The sequence below is a fragment of the Protopterus annectens genome, chromosome 2.part0 (genome assembly GCF_019279795.1).
Source record: "Protopterus annectens isolate FY-2018-M chromosome 2.part0, PAN1.0, whole genome shotgun sequence".
Lineage (NCBI taxonomy): Eukaryota > Metazoa > Chordata > Ceratodontiformes > Protopteridae > Protopterus > Protopterus annectens.
In genome coordinates this window covers 248044273-248071210 of record NC_056728.1, presented here as the reverse complement: position 1 = coordinate 248071210, position 26938 = coordinate 248044273, and the positions used below count along the sequence as shown (strand labels likewise).

The following is a 26938-nucleotide window of genomic DNA, read 5'->3' as shown; positions in this document are numbered from 1 at the left end:
CTAGTGAAATATGACTTTGGTGCAAGACATTGATTTGGATAAAAATTAAGATCAAGAAAAGTATGGGTTTTGCAGCACCAGGGAAATGTAGTGTGATGGTTGTAAGCTTCCTGTTACTTTTAATAGGGAAAAGGTTATCATAAGTTCATGCTTCTGCAGTAATACCATGAGCTTGTTTTCTGTCCCCGTATATTTTTTCTGGAGAGAGAGATTTTAAAAATGACACAGAATTTTAGTAAAAAAAAACTTTTACCCAAGTTGATGTCTAGATATCTTGATGTGATTATATATGATTGCTGATATAAAATGCAAAATTAAGACACATGTGCTGCATTTTAGTGATTGCTTTTTTTTTTTTTTTTTTTTTTTTTAATAACTGGTGTTACATGGGATATAGTAATGATGGAAACAAAGATGATCAGTCATCCACCTACCAGGCGTTGAAGCAGAGGGCAGTAAAGGCAGAGCTACAACTTCTGGAACTGCAGTATTTTATGTGTGTACAGCACTGTTTGAGACTGCATCAGTTAGTACTGGAAGAGAAAGAATGCTTCACCACGCAGGGGTATGACAAATTGTTTTATCATATCAACGTTACCAGACTAATGTCTATAGGTTGTTTTCAAACAAACGAGTGTTCCTTGAACATCTTTAATTTATTTTGCAAGCATAAAGCAGTTAGTCATAAATTGTCAAGCAGTATGTCCTGTGTTCAACATTATGCAGGGAATATGTCTGAGTTTCAGAAGATCTGTGAAGTGACCTTTATATCACAGTAAATGTCAATAGCTGTTTTACATCGGTCTTCTTGCTGTTCTTCAGTTACTATTTGGTCCTTGTATTATGTAAAAGGCTGTCACCCTACCCCATGTGCCATTTAGTTTCATTGTAACAGTGCTCAATATTGGAATTTCTCCTGAATGTGATCACTGAAGTCTTAACAGAGGTTCAGTAACATTGATTTTAATGTAGGTAAAGACAGATTGATGTCACCGCAGCTCCCCTGATGTTCATCAAGTGCATGGCAGTAGTTATAGCCCATCTTAGTGACCAAAAGGTATTTGAATATTCCCAAGGCTTAGATGATTATGTCCTTCCTGCTACAACCAGAGATTCTCATAAAAGTTGGAGATTACTTGTAACAGCTCTGCCTATTCTTGGGTATTCTGTCTACTTCAACAAATCACATTTTTCACTCACTCTGTCCATGATCTTTGCAGGGTTTCATTTTGACATTACAGATTGCAGTGTCCATCTTCCTTCTGACAGGTTTCAGTTTGTCAGAACTGTGACTCCATGCTTGTTAGATCAACACATGCCACCGGCCTCTCTGGTCTTCAGATTTCTTGAGTTGATAGCTTCAGCCATTGTGATGGTCATTCATACACTTTGTTTCATGAGAACTTTACAGTGGATGTTCAGCCTTCACTGGTCCCAGCTGTTAGATCCCTTCTCAGTTGTCATACACATACACACCAGCTGTGCAGATGTTGTCTGAATTGGTGGTTACACTCTCAAACAGTAACAAAGGGAAGGCCCTTTGTTCTTCCACCACCTTCAGCAACAGCCACCATAAATGCCTGTTTTCTGGGATGGGGGCATTTATGAGTTGAGAAAGGTTCAAGGGTTTTGAACAGAAGCAGAGGCCAATCTTCATACCAGCATTCTGGACATGAGAGATGTACTCCTCTCTTTGCAAAAATTTCACAACCTCCTTTGACTGAGATTGATATTCACTCAATAGACAGTTTGTCAGTGGTGTGATACATGAGCAAAAAAGAACAAAATCTTGCCCACTTTGGAAAGAGGCCATGAGGGTTTTGCATTGAATGATTTCTTTGCGCTTCACATCCCAGAAAGGCCAAACTTCCTAGCGGACAGGCTCAGCTTATCCATCCTAAAGCCTCATGAGGGGTTTCTCAGTCCCACAGTAGTACAACAAATCTTCAGCTATTGGGGTGAGCCATACTATGACCTTGTTGCGTCCTCATCCAACACCAAATGCTGCATCATCTTCTCCTAATCCCTTCTGACACCAAGAGATAGTCTAATCTGTTACTGCCCCCTGGGGTTTCTCTACACCCCCTCACTATTATTCTCCTTATTAACAGATTCTTATAAAAAGCATTAAAATGCAAAGTCTATTGTTGTTAGCCAGCAAATTCGATCTGAGGTTAGTCAGAGCACAGGAAATCATGAAAGATTTTTTTTCTGAAGGAACTTGAGGTAAGAACCACTAACAAAAGGCTAGATTGGATCCTATTACTCATTTTAAACACACTAGGATATAAAGGATCCAGAGCTATGGTAAACACATAGCTTATCACTATTGCAGTAGGCTAAAATGCATGGATAATATCCCGTCAAAGATATGACAACCAGCATGAATCCACTGACTGCTGAAGGGATTGAGGAGAGCCATATAAAATCAGTGGTTCGGCTGGTAAACATTTAGAATTAACTTTTGTCGAAATGCACTCTTCCTTTGGGCTACAGGTGATAGTCAGCTAGCACTTTAGGGCTGGGGAGATAAGTACCCTTCTGGGCAAATCATTCCACTTTACCTAATTTTCTGAGGAAAAGTTTACTTTAATATTTCATATAGAAATTGTATTTTAGTGGTTGTCACTAAAATTTATGTTTTGTGGAAACTTTTACTATAAATGTGTGGAAAATTATAGATAATAACCTGTAAGAAAAACCCAGCCAAGCTAGAATCTTCACTAAAAAAATGCTTTAAAACGTCTGTAGCGGAGGCCAATGGGATATATGCAACTGATCCCTTAAGGGCATGGCAGGGTACATTCAGACTAATAAAACCACAACCCAGCAGCGTAGACATGTCTATGTTGTGAAACATGTTGAAACAGTTTCCTGTCTTTTCGGGATATAAAATTAATGAAACTAAAACAATGGCTATAGCTTTAAATTATGTACCACACACAAATTGGTTCAACAATACCCATATTGATGAGGACACAATAAGATGAAGTGTTTTGATGTATGAATCAAAAGGCTTCTATAATGGTAGATAAGGATATTTGTGAAGAGAATAAACAAAAGATAATACAAAAACCGAGAAACTGGGAGCTCTTGTTTATAGATATGGATAGTAAGATTACAAGTAGTGAAAATGTTTTTTTCCATTTAGTTTTATATACACGTCAGACATATGTTTATCAACCAGACAAGAAGTTCTGGACAGTAATTAATAGAGTTGAAGGAATTTATCTGGGAGGGAAAGAGGGCAAGAGTTAAGTGGGATACGTTGATCCTCCCAATAGAACAAGGTGATTTAGGAATGCCTGATGTGAAGAAATATTTTAGAGCTGCGCAGTATATGCTCATATACATGACAAAAGTTGAAAGTTCTAATTCAAAGCTAAAAGGGATGATGATGAAGCAGAGTGAAGTTCAAGAATTAAAGACAGAGTGCGGGATTTTGAATGCAGATCCTCAAGGAGAATAATAACCATACAGAATATTATATTCGTAAAGCTGCAGAACGTATTCTAAGTACTAGGCCTACATGGGAATGAAGAAAGTAGATTTTGCCAATAGAGATGACTGCAAGTAGGGGTACAGAAAATATGCAAGAAGGGACTAGAATTTTGTGGGGAAAACTGACAAAGGAGCCAAGGTATTGTGAGCAAATAACTAGAGAGGGAAAGTATAGAGTGGGATAAGGTCAAGAAGAAGAAGTTTGAACTGCCTTCCCTACCAGTGATTGATATCAGAGTATAAGTAAATAGAAAATTATTGGACAGTTCTAAGAAAGACCTGCTGTGGTAGAGTTTTTAGTCAAATCTTGAACAGAAGCTGCTGTTTAATATGGATAATTAGAAGTACATACAAAATATTGCATGATAACTGTAAGAATCAGTAAGAATAGGTTAGAAAAGATTGGGGAGAGAGACTGGAAACACAATTTACTGTGGAACGAGAGGTCATATGTATAGCTCCCAAGTGTACATCATATTCCAGAAGATTTAAGTTTTTTTCTTGGAAGTGTCTGCATAGGTATTTTTATACCCCAAGCAGACTTCAAAGGATTTTACCTCAGGTAGAAAGCAAGTGTTGTAGATGTAATGGGGAAGAAAGAGGTAACTGGGAACATGTTTTTTGGGAGTGTAATGAGTTGGCAGAATTTAAAAAATCCATGTAGAGTACTCTGTCAGAAATGTTGGAGGAACAAATAGCTGTAACTAAAGAAATTATTTTTTGAGCTGGGACACAAGATCTGAATTACATAGACATTATAAGGCCTTAAGTTAAATTCTATTGACTGCCAAAAAAAAACAATTAGTAGAAATGGAAATCAGAATCTAAACCATCCGTATTTGAATGAAGTATTGTAAAGTAGTTAAAACAACTGGATGTGGGATCTGTAGAAAAGGGAAGGAGCACATTACATAGAAATAAATTAATGAATTTGTGGGAACAGTACATTGAAAATAATATTCAGGAAGAGGATTGAAGTTTAAGGGAAAGCAGGAATTTAGCAAATTAAGTAACTGTTGGACTGAATGACAGTAGTTGTAAAGGAAGAAGATCTATGATGTATGTACTGTAGAATGTATGTAAATAGTAGATGTTAAGTTGTCAATCTCGCCTTCATTCTTGCTGGATGGGTTCGGAGCCGATCCTCTGCTCCGACTTGGCCAATACTAAAGCTCCAGAGCTATTTCCACCGGCTCGAGGCTCCCCTATATCCCACAATGCTAGGCGGTAAATACCCAGATCTCGTTTGCCGCTTTAGCTACGAGGTGCTTGTTTTCTACCGGCTCTGCAGGTTAGTGACTTTTTATAGTTCTAAAACTTCAAAACCCCTTATTTTTTTCTTAGAATAGTTTTCTTTACAGTTTATTACTTAACTATTCCTAGTCTCCTTCGGGTTCCCCTAATTGTTTTTCCCGTTTATCCCTTGTTAATTTTCTTAGGCCTTCGGGCCCTCCTCCCTTCCCCTCAGTCATACTTATTGTGGGAGTGGTTGGATTTTTTTCCCCTTTCTTAACAGGTGTGTCTGTGTGTGTCTGTGTTTCACAGTTTTTGTTTGGGATGTCTAAAGACTCTAAGGTCTCAGGCTTTAAGAAGTGTGACTCGTGCTGTCAGAAAATGTCTCTGACAGACGGTCACAGTTCTTGTGTATATTGCCTGGGGCCTTTGCACCTGCAAGACTCTTGTTCTGTCTGCCACGCTTTCAGTCCAAGAGTCCTGCAGGAACGCAAAAATAAATTGATACTGCGAGGCTTATTAAAGCCTGAAGGCTCCCTGACCCAGACCGTGTCAGGAAAACCTTCCAAGCCTTCCAAGGCGTCGGCTCCAGCTTTGGAGCCGTCCACTGGTGGCTCTAAGGCTTCTTCGACATCGACTCCGTCTGGAGCCAATGTCTCTAAGACAAAAACGGTTACCTCGGCTCCGGCTGGAGCCGAGAGGTCCGAGACTCAGACGGCTCCGATAGTTTTGTTGGAGCCATCTACTAGAAAAAGGTCTAGATCCCCATCCATTGGCTCTATCCATTCGGTCCCGGGATCTCCACTATTATCAGAGAGGAGCCATAGGTCTCACTCCTCTCAGTCCTCCAGACTGTCCGACCATGATTTAGAGAGGGTGGTGAGCAGACTTCTCAAGTCCCAGGCACTAGCCCAAATACTGCATAGCCCTACCCAACGGTCAGTGGCTATACCCATCCCTTCCTCAGTTCCTCCTCCGATTCCGATGAGTTCGGAGCCGGAGCTTCTCGGAGCCGTGACTGTCAGTGCGTCGGAGCCGATACTTCCACTTGCGGCTTCGTCGTCGGCTCCGATCTCCTCCTTGGAGGGATCTGGGCGCCGGGCTTCCCTCATCGGCTCCGAGGGGAAGAGTGGCATCGGACCCTTGTCCGAGCCCGTTCTCCCTCTCGGAGCCTCGGCGCTGGTGAGCTCGGCCCCGACATCGGCCTCGGAGCCGTCCCTTTCGGTGCCGTGAGGAATCCTCATCTCTTCGGAGCGGGGATCTTCGGCCCCGCCTGATCGGGGCGCCTTCGAGGTCATGAGGAGCGTGCTAGACCCGGTGTCTGCTCCATGGTCGGCTCCCTCAGCTCCTCCCTCTACAGTGCCTGCAATGGTCTCTACCCACCCGCTCGTCCCAGACCGTAGAGAGCCACCGTCTCAAGTTTCCCCACTGGGAATATCCTCCTCTTCCGAGGCTTCTCCTGATCCTTCAGGGGAACCCCCTCGGAAGAAACAATGCAAGAGGAAGCATATTGACTCCCCCGAGTCTATCACCTCGGATACCGACTTGGATGAGTCTGAAGGGTCCCCACGGTCCTCCTCTGAAGATGTCTCCTTTTCAGACATCCTTGAGATCCTTAAACAGAGGGGGAACTGGTCCACCCTTAACCCTTCAGAGGACGAGTCGGTCTACCTTGAAGCTTTTGGCTCTCGCCCTTCCACCTCCTGGGTATCTCCTCCCTTTGACCCCCTCATGGAAGTGGTGGCAAGGAAGGCGTGGACAGCCTTTGATACGGTGGAACCTACTCCACGAAGGCCGTCCAAGTTTATTACAGCTCCTAAGGACAAAGAATTCTTATCCAAGGGCGTCTCTGTTGATGCTATGGTGGTGGCCGCAGCCACTAAGAAGGAATTAGCTGATCCTTCGGTACCTATCCATCCTCCTAATAAGGAATCTAGGACTATGGATAGATACGTTAAACGGATGTTCTCCTCAGTGACCTTTGCTATGCGTTCGCTGAACTACTTGTGTCACTTCACCCGTCTTCAGAGAGATATGATCAAGGAAATGGGTGACGTTTTGCAGGATCCAACAACTGAGGGGTTTCGAGATAAAATGAACTCCCAGCTGGCAACCCTGAATTCAATCGTCAACTCCTCCATGCGGCTTCTTTCTTATGTGGCCGATGGGGCGAGTAGGGCCGCTGGCACAGGTGTAGCTTTACGACGTCATGCCTGGATGCGGCTTTGTAACTTTGCGGACCCTTTCAAGGCATCCTTCACCAATTCCCCTTTTGATGGTACAGCGTTGTTTGGACCTCAGGTGAAGGACACGTTGACTAGGTGCTAACAGGATGACTAGACTCTCTCTGCTGTGGGAGTCCGGTTTTCTACCCCTTCCAGACCGTATCCCAAGGGTCAGAAGGGGGGGGAAATGTGGTTCCGTAAATCACAGGGAGTCTCGCCTGATGTACGCAGTCAGTTCCCCTCTAGAGGCAGAGGGGGGAACAACAATAGACGCCGCCCTAGGGGCAGGGGGGGTCCGCAGAATCAAGGTAGCAGAGAGACTTTCTCTGACAAACCTTTTCAGCATCCCTGAGAAGCTGCCTGACTGTCCACCTTCGGAGGCAGTCGGGGGAAGATTATCACTATATCCAGAAAGCCTGGCTTTCCCTCACTCAAGACAAATGGGTACAGTCGATCATATCCGAGGGTTACAAAATTCCCTTTGTCCACATCCCATCCCAACCAAAAGGGCCCCTTCCACACATTCCACCCGGTCTAAGGGAACAAGCAGCACTAGAAATATCAAAGCTGCTGTCAAAAAGAGCTATCCAGCCAGTCCCGGCAGACCAGCAAGGATCCGGAATCTACTCCAAATTCTTTTTGGTTCCAAAAAAGACAGGGGACTGGAGACCGATATTGGATCTCAGCAGACTAAACAAGTCTGTAAACAAAACAAAATTCCGGATGGTCACGCTTCAGTCCATTCTACCCTTCTTGGGTCAGGACAATTGGATGTGCTCAATAGACCTTCAGGATGCGTACTATCATATCAAGATGCACAGACGCTCCAGAAGGTTCCTCCGCTTCCGGCTGGGAGCCAGTCACTATCAGTTCAGGGCCCTGCCCTTTGGTCTCACTATAGCCCCCCCGAGTGTTCACCAAATGCATGGCAGTGGTCACGGCTCACCTGAGACAAGGATTCCAGGTGTTTCCATATTTAGACGTCTGGCTCCTTACCGCTACCACCAGGCGTCAACTTCTCATATCCAGAGACTACACCATTCATACTTGTCAAGCTCTAGGCATTTCCATAAATTTCGAAAAATCTGCCTTGTTGCCTTGTCAGGCTATTACCTTTATAGGCGCCACCTTAGACACGATTCATCTTTCCGCAAAGCTAACAGAGCAAAGAGTATCAGATATCTGCAAACATGTTCACATTCTTCTTCAGTGCGACAAGATCAAAGCCAGGTTTGTCTTGAAGGTTTTAGGTCTCATGGCAGGTGCCATTACACTTCTTCCCCTAGCCCGCTTTCACATGCGGATCCTCCAGTGGATGCTGTTTTCTCAGTGGTCCTTCCAACAGCTCCCAGTGTCTCACAGTATTCTTCTGACCCAATCATGCAAGAAGCATCTATCTTGGTGGATGACCTCCCCTCAAGTTCTTCAGGGCAGATCCTTCGTCCCCCCCCGGTTGCCACGGTGACAACGGACGCCTCCCTGATTGGGTGGGGGGGCATTGTCAGGGCAGGACGGTCCAGGGCACATGGCAACCTTTCGAAAGCCATCTGCACATAAATGTCCTGGAGATGAGAGCAGTACTTTTAGCGTTGCAAGCCCTTCAGCACTCTCTTCCCACCGGGACTATTGCAATTCAGACAGACAATATGTCTGTAGTATGGTACATCAACAAACAGGGCGGAACCAAGTCTTATCCCTTATGTCGAGAGGCACTCAGACTTTGGCAGTGGGCGATCTCATCTCAGCGGTTTCTGATAGCAACGCACATCCCCGGGAAGTCCAACGTGATAGCGGACAAGTTGAGCAGGGCCATACTTATGCCACACGAGTGGTCTCTCAAACAGTCAGTGCTGGAAGAAATTTTTCAGAGATGGGGCCGACCTTGCTGCGATCTTTTTGCTACTCCCCAAAACAGCAAGTGTCACGATTTCTTCACCCTCTTTCCCCTACCAGGTCAACCCGCCAGGGACGCTCTAGTCCACGATTGGCCCCGGGAACTTCTGTATGCCTTTCCCCCCTTTCCACTGATCTCTCAAGTAATTCAGAAAGCTACCGCATTGAGAGTCGACATGATCCTCATTGCCCCTTACTGGCCTCGTCAGATATGGTTTCCGTTCCTTCACCGTTTTCTGTTGGAGCAGCCTTGGCATCTGGATCCACTGCCAGATCTTTTGACCCATCAATCTAGTCAGCTGCACCACTCCCTCCTATCTCTCAACCTCACAGCTTGGTTGCTCCGCTTCCTACCCTAGCCAGGCTTCCTTTAATTTCCCATTCGGTCCGTAACATCCTTATAGCCTCCCTCAAGTCTTCTACAAGAAGGATTTACAATAGCAAGTGGAAACGTTTTTCCTTCTGGGCAGCAACTAATAACATAGACCCTTTCACTGCACCTATCCAGTCTATACTAGACTTCCTGGCAGAACTTTTTCACTCAGGTTCTTCTTAGTCTACCATTAGAGTACAATTGGCAGCTATATCTAATTTCCATGTAGGTTTTTCAGACTCCAGCATCATGTCTCATAAACTTTGCAAAGCCTTTCTAAAAGGTATCTTTTTGCTCAAGCCCCCAATTAGAGACCCCCCACCTCAGTGGGACTTAAATTTGGTTCTAGCGTCCTTGATTCTCCCCCCCTTCGAACCGGCCGCTTCCTGCTCTCTGAAATTGCTTTCATGGAAAACCCTTTTTCTAGTAGCCATAACATCAGCTAGACGGGTATCTGAACTTCATGCTCTTTGCAGTTGTCCTCCATACTTAGTTTTCCACAAAGACAGGGTGTCCCTTCGGACCAACCCTTCCTTTTTACCCAAGGTTTCTTCTGAGGCGAATCTGAATCAGACAATCGACCTTCCAGTTTTCTTCCCTAATTATTCCAACAAGGCAGAACAAAAGTTACATTTCCTAGATGTTCATCGCCAGCTTCGTTATTATTTGGATAGGACTAAACAGTTTAGGAAGTCTAACCAGCTATTCCTATCTTATGCGGAAGGGAAGATGGGCCTTCCAGTTTCCAAAGTGTCCCTTTCGAGATGGCTGGCCTCTGTAATTTCCTTCATTTATGAACTCAGACACCAAAAGCTACCATCACAACCTAGAGCTCATTCAACCAGGGCGTTAGCTACGTCAGTAGCCTTTCAAGACAGACTGCCCATAGATTCCATCTGTCAAGCAGCTACATGGGCTTCTCCTCATACCTTTATCTCACATTATAAATTGGATATGGCCTCCAGAAACCGGGCTAACTTTGGTTCCACCATACTCAAGAGTCTGTTCCGATGAGCCACCCAGGATAAGGGTGCTAGGGACGCGGTCCCATCCAGCAAGAATGAAGGCGAGATTGACAACTTAACATTGAGAAGTTATGTACCTACCATAACGTTCCATGTTAGTTGTCTTCTTCTCGCCTTCTTTCTTGCATCCCACCCTCCATCCCCCTAGCCTGGACAGACCGAGAGGATCCTTGGGATCTTTTATCTTCCACAGCGTCAACCACCTCTATTGCCCCTGTTTGATATTTCTACAGGTAGTCTTTCTATAGAGATGGATTTCCCTTTTCTCTGTCTCTAGGAGACCAGCACTGCTATTGTTTTAGCTATCAAATGAGATCTGGGTATTTACCGCCTAGCATTGTGGGATATAGGGGAGCCTCGAGCCGGTGGAAATAGCTCTCGAGCTTTAGTATTGGCCAAGTCGGAGCCGAGGATCAGCTCCGAACCCATCCAGCAAGAAATAAGGCGAGAAGAAGACAACTAACATGGAACATTATGGTAGGTACATAACTTCTCATTCACCTGAATTTACCCAGTTGGACGCCTAAGAAACTTAACCAAACACTAGGATTTTTCCTACCAACACCCTGGGAGAACATTCCTTGATAAAAGACAGTGAAAGTATGTGTTGCTAGACAACTGTATGAAGAAGAACTTGTTATAGAAATTGCTAGGTAGGCAAGCCTCTCTGTTAGGTTAGTCAGCAGCCAACCCCTCCCCAAATAATTCTCTCTAAATAAACCAGGACCCTCAGCTCATAGCATCATTATACCCAAGTAGTTTTTACCTCCCCCTCTCCCTGGCCTGACATCCCCTTAGGAGACCTACGTAACTGTAGTAAAGGGACTGACCACTAGGTGGCGCCTCTATCTCAGCTTCAGAATTATTTATCTCTTCTCACTTGCTTATCCATACTTATCTAACTCCCTTTCCAGTTTTCCTATCACTGTCTATTTTACTATATCTCCCCTTGACCTTCAATATCTTTAATTACACTCTACTCCCCACACACACCTACTCCTGCCAGCCTTTCAGCAGTTCCCCATAATCTCTTACCTTCAGACTTACCTGCATATTTTTCATTCCTCACTGATTGTCACCCCTGACAATCCACTCTCGTGTCTCTTCCCGCTCCGTTCGCCCTGCGGGCTCACTCTGCTCCCCTACACTGCCCCCAATTCTCACCCGCCCCCAGTACTCCTACATTTATTCCTCCATAGCCACACCCACATCACATTCACACCAATCAAACTGTTTACATAATTACCTCCCCCAAACACCACTATCTCATCACACCCTCTTTGACCTCACCTCTTAACCCTCCTTGCAACAGCACCCCACCTATTTAATAATTCTCTTTACCTGCTTAAAGTACTCTGTCAGTTACTTTTCTCCGTACATCCCAAACAAATATGTCTAAACCAACTACCCCGTACCAACTACAAGTCTTTCTCTTACTCTCTCTCTTACCCTCACTAACTACTGCCTCTCTCTTAACCTCCTACGAACATCCACTATACTCTACACTTCTCTTCCCCTCTAAACATACTTCCACACCACCATTAACTACCTATCCAACATTTCTTAGCCTTATATCTAAACGTAGCTATCTACTTGCCAAATACCATAGAATAACTCCTATTAAGTATACCAACCAGAACACTAGAAAAGTAATTGACTTCTGTCGTAAGCCTCTCATCCCTAAACACATTATATTGCTACACTTAATACCAGATGGGGATATTCACCCTAACCCAGGCCAAAACAATACCCTTAACACTCCAACCTGCAACCCAAATAAAACTAATAACCCAACCACCAAACTCATCTAACTCACTATCTATAGCTCACCTCAATATACGTAGCATTGGCAACAAAATTGCTCAACTTCATGCCCTTTTAGATGTTCACTTATTTGACATCTTATGCCAATCTGAAACTTGGCTAAAACCTACTGTTAAAGACAATGAAGTCACTCCACCAGGGTACAATATCATTAGACTTGACCGCACAGTCAAAAAGGGAGGAGGGGTAGCAATCCTCTATAAAGCAGAACTTCAGATTACTACTCTAAACGTTAACCCACCATCAAACAATAGTGCTGAAATACTTATCACTAAACTTCAAATCAACACACATAAGTCCATAAACATTATCTGTATATACCTTCCCCCGGTAATAACATCACTACACTTGAAAATATCCTTAACTGGCTTTCAATCAATCTCCCACAAGAAACCATAGTACTAGGCGATTTCAATGTAGACTGGATGACCTGTAGTAATATACACCCAACCGCACATATTAACCTTTATGGCTTCTCACAAACAATTAACTCCCCTACCAGAACTAATAGAACCAACAACAAAGAAAGTACCCTGGACTGGATTCTTACAAATAATCCTCAGCAAACATATAAAGCAGGTACCCTCCCAGATGACCTCAGTGACCATTCACTAACCTATATTATCAGGCATAAGACCAACCTAACTTTCCCTCTCTCCTACAGAACAATATGCACAAAAAAACACTTCAACTCAGAACTTTTCCAAACTGAACTCAAACAATGTAATTGGTCACCATTAAAATTTCTTCCACTTAATGAAGCCATAGAATACTTCAATACAATATTCCTAGCAATCCTGAATCATCACGCCCCACCACGCTCAGTTAGATATAAAACTAACCCAGCACCTTGGCTCACTAATAATACCAGGCAAAAATCCTTCTCAGAAATAAATCCTGGGCAAAATGGCGCATGACTAAAACACCCTCAGATCACCAAACCTTTAAACAACTCAGAAATAATACCAAAAAAGCCATTGTATTAGACAAAAAGAATTTTTACCTTCAAACACAGCAAACCTACCACAATGCACCACAAAAATTCTTCTGGTCTAGCATTAACAGACTTCTTTACCCAGGCCAATCTATCACACCCAACCCACTAGGCTCTAACCCTGACAATCCCTCACATACTGCTAATGACTTCAATTCTTTTTTCACTGATGCTATCCAAAAATCTTGCTAGCCATCTTTCTCCTGACACCTCAAATCTGCCAACTTCTACCACTATCCTACCTTCACCTTTCCATTTACAACCAGTGTCTACTTCCTTCATCTGTTCCCTTCTCCTAAAATTAAAGCCTACCACACCATCAGCTGACCAACTCCCAGCAGAATTCCTGCAAAAAGGAGCTAAAGCCATAGCTTACCCCATCTCTAGTCTGATCAACAGAACCATAAATGAAGGAACTATCCCATCTATCTGGAAAATTTCCCATATCATTCCCCTACATAAAGGGGGGCACTCAACAAGTATTCTAACTTCCGTCCAATAGCTTTGCTATCTCCCCTTGCACAAATTATGGAAAAATGCATCCATAAGCAATTACTTTCACACCTTCTCCATCACAACTTGCTTGCCAACTGTCAACATGGTTTCAGACCTTTCCACAGTACCACCACTGCCCTGCTATCCTTCACAGACACCATTAACAAAAACCGCAACAACAATAATCTTTCCTCTGCAGTCTTCATTGATTTATCTAAAGCCTTTGACATGGTTACTCACCAACTCCTCCTACACATACTGAAATCTCTCTCATTTGATCCCCAAGCCATAAATTGGTTTAAATCTTATCTTGACAACCGTCAACAGGCGGTACTTTGGCAAAATAAACTATCTGATAACCTTCCTATCTCCCTCGGTGTTCCTCAGGGCTCCATTTTAGGTCCACTCCTTTTTTCCATTTATATTAATGACTTTCAAACAGCTATACCACACGCCACCTGCATTCAATATTGAGATGACTCTACTATTGTTTGTACAGCCACTTCTGAAACTAAACTTAAATCTCTTACCTAAAAAGCTTTCAATACTGTAGAACAATGGTTTTCAAACTGCTGTCTCCTCCTTAACCCCAAGAAAACTAAATTGTTACTTTTCACTCCAACCTGAAAAACAACTCCCATCCACCTCACACTTTTATCAAATGATGGCACTATCATTTCTCCCAACCCAACCACTAAACTTTTAGGAATAACAATTGACAACCACCTCAACTTTGATACCCACATTAACAATACAATAAAATTAGTGAACAAAAAACTGAGTTCCCTTTACAGAATTAAGCCCTTTCTAACTCCAATAGCTAGGGCTGTTACAGCCAGAACCCACTTAATCTCAACCCTATTATATGCCTCCCCTATATATATACTAATTTACCTAAAAACAACCTCAACAAACTGGCCACATCCTATAATAATATTGCTGGGTTTGCCATAGGCTCTCCATTCAGAACCCATCACTGTCTGAATCTAAAACAACTAGACTGGCTAGAATTTCACAACCAGCTTCAATTTCTACAGCTTTCCATTGTCCACAAGGCCCTGTATAAGCCCACCAACACCCCTATACTATCTACCATCATTACACCTTATAATAACAATAAGAACCTACATTCCTCCAATAAACTGCTGATTAATACTTCAAGATCCAATCACTCAGCAGGTGACTCCCTGTACTCTAACTCTGTAGGAAAACTATGGAATTTACTACCCACTGATCTCACTACACAAATGTCACTGCCACTCTTTAAAAAGAATCTAAAGCTCTTTCTTAAGACACACTGGCTCTGCTCCTGTACTAACCCCGACTAACTTTTCTTCTTTCAGATTACTACTACTCTAATACCTAATAATTTCTGACTTGAGAATCTAAATACAAAGTTATTATAAATATAATGCATGTATACATAGATATTGTATCTCAAATACAATACCCATTGATTATTACTGCTAGTTCTATTCCTTGCTTAGACGAATGTATCTTTTATATATTAAAAAAAAAAAAATTTTGTAACAACTGATTTTTTAGTTCTTGGTAAGTTTTAACTGCTATTACTTTTTTAAATGTATGTATGGATTTTCTATTCTTTTTGGGGGTTTTTTGGAGTTTTTCTCCCCGGGCCTCTACTGAAAATGGTCATGTATCCAGCTAGACTAGCCCGGTCAACAAATGTAAAATAAAATTAAAAAAAGTAAAAAATAAAGTTAAGATGTTTTTTCTTTTCTGTTTGTTTGTAGCCATTTTCTGCTTTAAAAGTGTTTGTTTTACAGCATCCGTTTTAATTTTTGAAAAAAAAAAAAAATCCTCTCTACTCGTTTCCTGCCTTTTTATAACCAGTAGAGTCCTGTTTTCAGATTTTGCTGAATTCTGGGCTGTTTTGTACTTTTTGTGTTGCCCAGACCTTACTAATATAGAAGGAAGCTTCTCTGTTCATCAGTGAGTGGTGAGCTTTGAGCAGCCTATCTGTCGCTGGAGGAGTAGTTTTAGCTCAGAATCTGTAGTTTTATTGGCCATTTTGGGCTATTTCTATCCCTTTCATCTTTCTGTTTAAAAAAAAACAGTGTTTGCGAGGTTTTGCCCATCGCGCAATGCCGTTTAACTAGAGTTAAACTATTCCCATTGCCAGAAAGTCTGCTCTTCTAATTTTCCCTTAGAACTATCCAGTTTTGCAGTTTTAGCACTCAAAACTGTTTCCTTGTGCTCAGCACTTGTTCAAGTGCAAAACTCGTTGCAAGCACTAAGTCTACAAATTACTGCAGCACTCAACTTTCCTCACTTGTTTGGAGGAAATCAATTTTTAGTACTTAAATTAATAGGCACTTATCCAGGCATGTCTAAGGGTCAGCTCCCAGTATTTTCCCCTGTCCACCTGATGAATCTGGGAATCTTGGAGCAATGTAGTAATTGCCTCATGTACACTGACAGCCCTCTCTTCCTACCACCCAACACTGCAACCTGTGAGAGATTCACTTTTATAGCCAAACTGGAAGCCAAGCTGTCTCCAGCCAAGACTGTACTAGACAGTCAAGAGGAGAAGGTAAACACCTGCACCACACCACACTCAACACATAGTCCATGAAAACCTACACCACCTAAACCCACACATAGTAACATAAAACACACACCTACATTCGCAGAGGCTCTCAATAAAAGTCTGCCCAAACAACAGAGACCTCCAACACTGAAACGCAAGCAACCACCATCCCCCAACACTACCCAAATGACACATAGCCCACAAAATCAGTGTGCCACTCAACCTCAGCCCATAAGGCAAAACAACGTACCCAACATATATTAGTCTAGTAATAGGTGATGCTATAGTCAGGCAGACTGTGTCCCACTCACCAGGCTAAACAAGGAGAAAGTTACTGTCAGCTGCCTGTCGGGTGCCAGGATCCGCCACATAATGCAAGCACTCTGGTCACTCCACAACAAGTACAAATATGACTCTGTCATTGTCCATGTTGGTGTGAATGACCCGAGATGTACCTCCCTGGACTACATGAAAAGAGACATGGAGGAGCTCTTGGATCATGTAGCCCAGGCAGGTATGACCCTAACCTTGAGTAGCATCCTGCCATTGCCCAGAATTATACCACAATACAAGGACAAAATGATTGACTTCAACAATTGGCTAAGCTTCTGGTGTCATTCTAAGTGGATCCAGTGTCTGTCTGCCTGGGACAACATGATCGACGGACCGCAATGCTTTGCCAGAGATGGCCTGCACCTCTCGTCCCTGGGATTCGGGATACTGGCTAAGGCCCTTGCCACCCCTTTAGCGCCTTTTTTAGGCAAGGTTCAAATGACAAACTCACCACCATAGCAGGTATAAGCTAGCAAAATTTGAGGGTAATGCTACTCAGTGCTAAATGCACTCACTCGAGGCACTCCTTAAAATGGAGAACATCGACATCTGTGCAGTGATGGAGACCTGTTTAAAGACTCCAGAGAGCACACCTGCATTACCAGGCTATAACTCACCTTTCGGCCACCTAACCTGGACCGAAACACTAAAGGAGGAGGCATGTCCATATTCATTAAGGATATCCACACCTCCAGGCCCAGTTGTTCAACATCATGCATCCAAAAATATCCAAGTGCAACTAACACTGGGCAAGACTGCAGTCCAGGTTGTAGCTTGTTACAGATCCCCCACCATGCTCCAGAATGCTCATTCCATATTTCTTGATATATTGGGTAATATTAAGGTACAGCCCAGTACCCTAATAATGGTCGATTTCAACTACCCCACCATCAACTGGAAAAACTACTCTTGTACTAACTCATTTACTCAACTCTTTCTGGAATTCATCAATTCCAACACCCTTTATCAGCTTGTCCATACCCCTACCAGGGGCAGCAATATCCTGGACCTGGCCTTTACCAATATGGGCAGCCGATGTTCCACGCCAGAGGTCACCTCCTCACTGGTCAGATCTGACCACAAGCTAATCACCCTAGACATCAATATCCCGCCCCCACCCCCATTAAGGAAACCACCATAAAAAACTTCTCCAAAGCCAACTTCATGCTTTTTAAGACAGACGTGGCAAGCTTCACGACACCCATACAGACGGAAAATAGAGGTACGACTGCTGAATCCTATACAAATGCACTGTATCATGCCATCCCCAACAGAGCCAAGACACTATCCTTCAAAAAAAAGGATGCCAATCTGGTGGTCCCCTGCCATAAACAAACTCTACAACGGAAAGAAGAAACTGTTGCAAAAAAGAGTAAAATCCCCTGATTGCAGGAACTCCCCAGTCAGCCTCAGTTACGAAAATAAAATCGCCACTGATTCTAAAGACAACCACAAAGCATTTTACAGCTATGTCAAGAATCTCAGTGGCGACACTACTCTGAAGCTACAGCACAATGGCACTAGATATACAGAACCAACTGATATTGCCAACATCCTGGCAGATAGGTTCAGTGCAAACTTCACCCCCCTCTCACCCCCCAAAGGGCGCATTACTATATCGGAAGAATACAAAGCCCCTGTAATCACGGCTGCACAAGTAAAGACTGCACTCTCCAAAGCCAAGAACACAGCATCTATGGGACCTGACAACATCCCAGGCTGCGTTCTGCATGAACTACAGAACGAACTGGCACCTCACCTAAGTACTATGTTCAATCATAGCTTCACTTCAGGCTTTGTGCCTACAGAATGGCGCACAGCGAAGGTTATCCCACTCCACAAAGGTGGTGCCACCATGGACCCTGGGAACTACCGCCCCATTAGCCTGATGAGCCTGGTCTGCAAGGTCATGGAACATATCATCTTGGAGCTTATCAACAAGGACATAGGTAACCTCCAAACTCTGGACCCCACTCAGTTTGGTTTGTAAAAGTAGGTCATGTCTCCTAAACCTGATTGACTTCTCTGAAGTAGTCACCAGAGCCATGGACGAGGGTAAGGTTGTGCACACAGCCTATCTTGACCTTGCTAAGGCTTTCAACACCATCCCCCACTCTGGGATTATAGATAAACTCATTAGACCACAAGATGGGTGGCCAGCTGGCTCGCTGAAAGAACTGACACAGAGAAAGTAGCTGACTCCAAATCCAACTTCAGACCAGTGACAAGTGGAGTAACACAGGGCTCAGTCCTGGGTCCTCTCCTGTTTGGTATCTACTTCTCAGAAGTCCAGGCTAATACAGCAGGTCTTTGGCTAACGAAGTTCGCAGACGACTGCAAACTAGGTGCCATAATAGAATTGCCTAATGATGTGGACATTCTACAAAGGGGTCTCACTGAGGCTGATGCTTGGTGTCAAATTTATGGCCTCAAGCTCAATGCCAAGAAGTGCATTGTCATCCCCTTTGGGAAAAACACTGTACCCATGAACTACCACATAGGCGGCAGCCTACTAAACACTGAAAGTGTGATAAGAAACCCTGGGACACAGGTGGACAGTAGTCTCTTCTTTGATAATCATATCGCCACAGTAGTCAGGAAATCCTTCTGCATAGCACACCTCATCACAAAGGGGTTCACCTCCAGAAAAAAAGAGGTCATTGTTCCTCTCTACTCATCCCTCATCAGGCCCATTATAGCATACAATGCTCCATTTGACATGTACCTTGCAAGATATCTACAACAACTAGAAAGGCCACAGAAATACCTCACTAAGAGGATTACCGGCCTCAAACAGATGCCATACGCAGACTGTCTCAAAAAACTCCAGCTCTACTTTGTCGCTTATTGCCTACTCAGAGGCGACCTCTACCTAACATACAAAGCCATGTCAAACCCAGATCTGTTGGACATGCTACACTTAAAGACACCTCCGTCCCTCCATGCCACAGGCTCCAGGGACCTAAACCTTACCACCACAATAAACAGAACATGCTGGAGGGATAGATTCCTGTCCAGAGACTTCCCATGCTCTAGAACAGACTGCCCATTCATGTCAAGCAAAGCTCCTCATTAGTTCTCTTTAAGAAAAATTTCGACAATTTATTTTTTATTTTATTTATTTGCAGTTGATTTATTTGCAGTTGATTTACCAGGATAGTCCATTGGGCCAAAAAGAACCCGTTTTCAATGGAGTCCTGGGGAGAAAAGCTCCAGTACAGACAAAATTAGGTACATACAGAAGATTGCTAAATATTTATACAAAATGGTAGATAAAAGTCCTGAGGAGAGAAGCTCCAGCACACACAAAATTAGGTTCATACACCAGATTGCTAGTATTTATACAAAAGTGGTAGATAAAACATTTAAACTCAAAATTCAAAAACATTCAGAACAATACAAACAATGAGGATTAATGTGAAGTAAATGAGCTTGGAAATAATGTGAAATACATAACAGAGGAGTTTTGCAGAAGGAACATAAAAGTACCTTATAGGGTGGATACAGAGGGAACACAAGCTTTGTTAGGTAAAAGTTTGGTACCGTAAGCATATTGGTGGTAATTGGATGGGAAATAAGAAATTCACCCCGGGGATCACTTATGTGGCTCTGCTAGACAGGGGCACAGGAAAATAACTTTCTTGGGTGGCAAAAGCCAGGGATCTTTTTTGGCTAGGCTTATATAGGCCCCAGGCCCGATAGCCTAGTACCTACCTATGAACCTATGTGTGGTTATGTCTTAAGTGATAATTTAATAAAGGTGTTTTTAAAAAAAATCTGTGAAATTCATGTTATGTAATGTCAGTCACTGCTTTTTCAAAGCTTTTCTGCCTGAATATCAGGCACTTTTCTCTGCTTGAACATGGAGCAGGCTTCAAGCTCTTCAGTTCTTCTCTCCCCCATCGGCAAGAAGAAGAAAGTCTTTTGGGCGATTTTTTTTCAGGCTGTCTAAATTTTTTTCTTTGCTGGCATCCAGGCAGTGTACTACTAGACGGTAACTGAATTTTGCTCAAACTGAAAATATCACTGTCTGTTTTCTTAGTTTCTTTTTTCACACTAGGAGAGCTGAACTAAACTTTTGACCAGTGTGCAGCAATCTTGGAAGTTGTCTTTTGGGAGGTTTTGGTAGTTGCTGATTAAACTCTGCTGTTGCTAAACTAGGCAGTAACTGCATTATTCTCAAGATGAAAATATTACTGTTTCCGTAGTTTCTTTTTTCACAATGGGAGAGCTGAACCTCAACTGTTGATTAGTGTGCAGCCATCTTGGACGTTGTCTTTAGGGAGATTTTGGTAGTACCTGATTAGACTCTGCTGTTGCTAAATCAGATACATCATGCTTATGGTCTCTTCCTGATCCTGATCGCTTTGCTTCTTGGCAAGCTGCTAGGGAGTTAGCCACCTTCTCTTTGTCTATTGGGTTATCTTCTTTGGGCGAGGTGAATTACAGTTGTTGGTCTCAGAGGAAGGCGGGAACAGTACTTTACTGTGAAGCTAACCAAAGGTGTCTGATTCACAGGGAAAAGCCTCATCCTTGGGTTTGTCTTTTTAGGGCGTTTCCTGGGGAAAAAGGCATATTTTCTAATATTTCACGTGGAATGGACAGTGAATATTGGCTGAGTTTTGCTGATGGCGTATTTCAAGCTTTTAATTCTTTAAATTCTGATTCTTCACTGAGTTTTAAAATAAAAAGATTTCCCTCTTTTTGAGATACTGATTCTGTCAGAAGGGCAGGAGTTTAAACTGGGATTGTTCTACATTGCCCTACATTACATGAAAGGGAATCTGATTTTAATGAAATTTTTTTCTTCAGATTCCCCTAAGAACTATCTTTTTTTCCCTGAAATTATAGATAGAATGTAAAGATTGTTACATTTGGAGCAGATTGAGATACCAGTATCTCAACAAAAGTAAGTTACTGACATTACAACTGGAATTTTTGTCACCCTGCATTTGTTCCTGTAGTTTAACCAACATTACGAGATGTTTTCTTGACAGCCTACAGTATGCCTGACAGTCAGTCTCCTTTCCCTAAAAGGTCTTACAGATTTTATAAGGTCCACAAAACCCCAGAGATATCTATTTTGTAATCCTGAATCAAGCTGTGCAGTTATTTTGTTGAGTAAACATCCATTGCCAAGCTCCTCGTAAATGGTAGCCCTTTCCCTTCTGGCAAAGATGGAAAGCTTTTGGTAGATTTGGGAAAAAGAGTTTATTCTTATACTTTAGCATACAAAATTTGTACTGCCAGCTTCATTTCTCAAACTTTCTGGATCTTCTTTTGAAAATATGAGGAAATTAACTGCTAACCTTCCTTCATTAGAGACTGAAGTATCTCTATAAATTCTTTAATACCTTCTGTTTCTCAGGTAACCAAACACTTTTTGGAGTGTTCTTATGACTGTGCTGATGCGGTTTCCAAAGTTGCTGCTGTTTAATCTGTTCTGAGAAGGTTTGCATGTTATGCTTTTAAATTTTTCCAGAGGATGTTTACTAAGATGTTGAATTCTACCCTAGATAGAGAAGTATCGTTTGGCCCATCTTCTGTTGAGTCCTTAAAAGATTTGCTGAAAGATGGAAGTTATCTCAGGGGGGTCATACATATTTTTCAGCCATCTTTCCATTTCAGGCTTCTTTTGTAGGAAAGAGAACAATTGGTCTCAGCAAGGTACAGGCAAATAGAATTTAAAAAAAACTGTCAAAGAGGCCCAAGAAATGAAGGGGAGCCTCCCACAACCATGGACCATCCAAATTGGCTGATTATAAGGTGTTTCCCTCTTCTCACCCTGAAAGTTTATTAAATATTTTCATAAGTCTAGCTGTCAGTTAACATTTTTTTGTAAGTCTAGGTATTCATTTTCCTCAGTGGCATCAGATTCTGAGAATAATTTTGAAAGAATACAGTTGGCAGTGGGAGTCCTTTCTATAGTTTCAAAGGATTACTGTAGAACAGTGACTATGCTTTGCTATTTTATACTGTGATAGCTGCTGTAGTTAAGGAAGCACATGGGGAGGGCAGTATTAAGCAAGTGCAGTTATGTGCAAGTCTTGAATGTGCATGCAGATGGATCCATGTTAGCTGTACAATAAACAGCTGATAACTTGTAATCTCTGTCTCCACTCATCATTCAACGTGGTGTCAGCAGTGGGATGCCAACTAAATATCTTCCAAGTGTAACAAGCAACTGAAGTGTAAAAGGTAAATGAATATACATTGACAGCATGGCAGAAGGATTTCGCAGACCCAAAGCACTGGTATTTGATGGCAATGTTGCTGAAAACTGCCTTGTGTTTGCACAAGAATATATTTTCATAGCTGCTTCACATTCAGACAAAGCTGCACACACATGAGCATTTATACTTCTCAATTTGGCAGGCTCGGAGGTTATCAAGCGAGAATGTTCTTTTGTATATTCACCTGCAGTTTATGCAAGAGAGAGAGAAAACCGCCATGTCATTGCTCACACTGAAACCTGCAAAGATCCAGAATACTTAAAAGCATAATTTCCAAGAACTTTGTAACCCTCAGATGAATATAATGATGTTGAGACGTAATAAATTCAATATGAGAAATCAAAAGTCTAGTGAAACTATGGAAGCATGTTACTGACTAGTTACTCTACAAGATGATTTAATAAAAGACCGCCATGTATGTGTTATTAATAATGATACAGTCTGGAAAATTCTACAACGTTATAGTGAGTTAGCATTGAGTAAAGCTATTGAAATTTGACAGATACATGAACTCACAGAATGACATACTAGTGTGCTTGCTGTATCATCTGCTGCAAATGTTGACAGTGTGCAACAAAGAACTAAGACAGTACGGCCTCCTAAGTGTAACCTGAGGAGCTATGCTGCACTACCTGCCATTGTTAATTGTCACAGTTGTGGGGGCAGTCACAAACCTAAACAAGAAAAAGTGCTTAGCCTATGGCCAACAGTGTCACAAATGCAAAAAGTGGAATTATTTCAAAAAGTTCTGCAGATCAACACAGACTCATAATAAAATTTATCCGATGAAGACAGTGGATCAGATTGAAACTGTAGCAGACCTCGATGACAGTGATGAAACTTTTGATGTTGCTGGTGTTTCTGTGGTCGTTGAAACAGTCGACACAGTAGACTCTCACTTGTCAGCGAAGAGCAAAATAATTTGCACTGTACAAATTATTGGGAAGCCAGTAGAGCTTAAAGTAGACAATGGATCCAAATGTAATGTCATGTCAGCAAAAGCTTATACAAAATTAAAAACTTGAGAGAACCTTGACTCAACAAGGAACACAAAACTAGTTGCTTATGGTGGTGAAGAAGTTCAAACAGATGGCTCTGTAGTTCTTTCTTGGGATTCTGCAGGTAACAGCTATGATTTACAATTCTATGTAGTCAGAGACGTACAGTCATTACTAGGCCTAGAAGACAGCCTGAAAACTGGATTGATTTCGCTCAATAAAGAAGTGCACCATCTAAATACAAAGGAAATTGGCAGTTTTTCACAACGTGTCTTTAAAAAAATACTCGATCTGAGGTATATTAGGTTGGTGGGACATTATGGATAAATGGAGGAGCTTGAGAGTTTTGGATCCGAAGATTTCTTCAGTGGCAGAACACCAAGGTTTCTCAGTCCCTTAGAAAATACTGTGAGGTGTTACAGATGGAATTTCCAGAACCTTCACCCATTCTTCTGATGCTCTAAGCTTTACAGGATGTGTGTGTAACTGCCTGGAATTTTCCTGATAGCCTGCTGTCCCCAAAGAGGCAGATAGATTAACATTCCTTAATCTTTTGAAATTTTTTTTACACTCATCCCAAACGTGACCCAGCAGCTACAGCTTCAGTTAATTCTACTGCTACTAAACATTTCATAAATTCCAATCCAAGACCTGTTTGCAGCAATATTAATGAGGATTTCACCTGAAAATGGAATGTCCTAAGAGACAGTAGTCTGAAGCTCATCGACCTACTGTTGCAACACGAGCAACAAATCGAATCAAAATCAGACCGAGTACTTTATGAGGAAGCATGTAAAAACATACCTAACATTGCTACAAAGTTCTGAGCTAAGAAAGAACCAACACCTTTGAGAACAAAATCAAAGACAAGAAAATACTCAATATCAAGAGAAACCTTAGCAACAAAAATTAGCAATACCAAGGTTTATTCATCATCCGTATGAAGTACAAGCTTCAGAAGATATGGAATCACAATAAGAACTTCCTCCTTTTCCCATAAATGTCCAAGTTCTGCAGAATTTCAGGGCCAACAAGCGACGAACCCACCAACCACTAAATTCCACACCAACTCAGCCCCCAAGGCACACCAGAACAGAATTTTCATCCATGCTGAAACTCCCAGGGACTGGACCCATGGCAAAACTGGCTATAATCTACCCACGAACACCCCAACCAGGCTCCAGAATCTAAAACACAGACTCCGCAGCATACCCTGCAACCACACCACTCCAAGGAATTTTGCCATCGCCGACTAGACAGATCACCGAAGAGCAACCCACACCACACGGACAAAATCTGACAAGGAAAGAGGGACCTCAAACACCTCTGGATTCCTCCCAAGGATCCATTAAACCAACAAAGTTGAAGGAACCATCAAAAATTATCACAATTTGGAACCACTCTACCAAACCACTCATAAAAGCAGAAGTAAGTGTCCTGGGAAAGGGGTTTACTGTTATCCCACAGCAAAGAAGCAATTTAGATCAGAATCAACCTGAAAATCTTCATCCAGGAAATTAATCTAAAAATATTCTTTCATTAGAAGGGTGCACAAGAGCCCAGCCCACAACCATAGGTCCCTGTTTAAGTGGCAGGAACACAGTAATTTTTATCCACCACCACACCCGGTCATCACTCCATTTGAAAGCAAATGCGAAGCAGATATCTGAAGAGTACTACAAACCCCCCAGCGATGAAACTAAACCGTATAAAATGGGAAGAATTTTTGGCTGTCAAAAATCTTTGCAGAAACCCCTCAAGGAGGGTCATAAAAGTGGACAAGTGGGGAGGCATTCTCGCCACAGGCACAGCAGCATACAGCAACAAAAGTCACTTATGCTCAACAGCCTGGATTAATATGAACACTGCAATATCAGATCCATGAAGACTGCTTACGAAAGCATCACCAAAATAACATACCTATGCAAAGAAGACTTCAAAAGCAACAACCTCCTCAGTTTTTTTACAGTTCCACATCCCAGACTTCTCTGCTTTTTTGATATCCTCAAACTCCACAAAAACATCCAGGACCCTCCATACAGATAAAGTCATAGCCAGTGGTTGGTCCATCACAGAGCCTATCTCTCTTTGCCTTGAGGTTCAAATTAAACCACTGGCAGGCAAGAATAGGCCCTTCATACTGGATACTGCCGACTTCCTGAAGAAGAATAGAAACATCACAGTCCGCAATGAGGTATGACTCATCACTATAGACTTTGAAGCACTATACACTGTCCTCCCTCACATGATTACTGTATTTGGGCAGTAATTGAGACTTACCAAAACAAATGAGAAGCCTTACCTGAAGAAAGCAAAACCATCAGCATACTTGTCAAAATTCTCCTCAAGAACAGTTTCTTCAGGTTTAACAACTTTTTCTACAGTCAAACCAGGGGAATTGCAAGTGGGAGCAGCAATGTCCCCCAGTATGGCCAACATGACACACTGGAAATGGGAGAAAGAATTCATATATTATTCATCCTTTTTCCTCTAATTGACAGTTATCTTAGATTTATCAACAGCGTGTTCATAATCAGGAACAGGAACTTAGAGCAACTGCAAGATTTTTACAACACATTAGAATTCAACCGACTTTCTGAAATTTACCAATACCCACAGCCAAGACTGTCTTTTGAGTTTTCTGCACCTAACAATCAGCAAAATTAATGACATCTGGTATCTCAGGAACAACCTGCACCATAAACCCACGAGTCGACCTACTTTTGCACAAAAATAATATGCATCCCTTTAAGACCAAATAGAATGTAATAAGGACTCAAGGACTAAGAACTGCCAGAATCTCAAAGGAGCTCGCATATTTCATGAAAAACCTCCATGATCTCGAAAAAGACTTCCTAGCAAGAGGCTCCAGCTCAAGACTGATTCATGAAATATTTGAACCCATCATACAGGACAAAAACAAATAACCCTGACTCATACGTAGCCTGTGACCTTGCAGGTCACAATCTCCAAAGACTCATGGAACACCAGCATGTCTCTAACCTACTCCATGGATTTTACAACACTAAAGACCATCAGCCATCATCATTAATGACAATAATTCTCTCAACAAGATGTTTCCATCGAGACCCAGCTTCACTGTCAGAAGAAACAAGAATATCCAAGACTTTGTAGAGACCAACACAAACCCATCACCAGGCAACTTACCGCTAGGGACGTTCCCCTGTAGACCCCCACACTGAAATTACTGCAAAGTCATTAGAGGAAAAAAAATTATTACACTGTCCCAATAGCAAGAA

The 26938-nt window shown here is 42.3% G+C and overlaps 1 protein-coding gene across 1 annotated transcript in view; it reads left to right on the top strand.

Moving 5' to 3' along the window:
* Window positions 1-386: 386 nt before the first annotated feature.
* The window catches only part of LOC122792729 (RNA-binding protein 44-like), a 1860938-nt gene continuing 1834386 nt past the window's right edge, over window positions 387-26938 (top strand). Inside the window, exon 1 of the mRNA XM_044060311.1 lies at window positions 387-565. Coding sequence (XP_043916246.1) covers window positions 387-565 — 179 coding nt within the window. The remainder of the gene's footprint in view (window positions 566-26938) is intronic.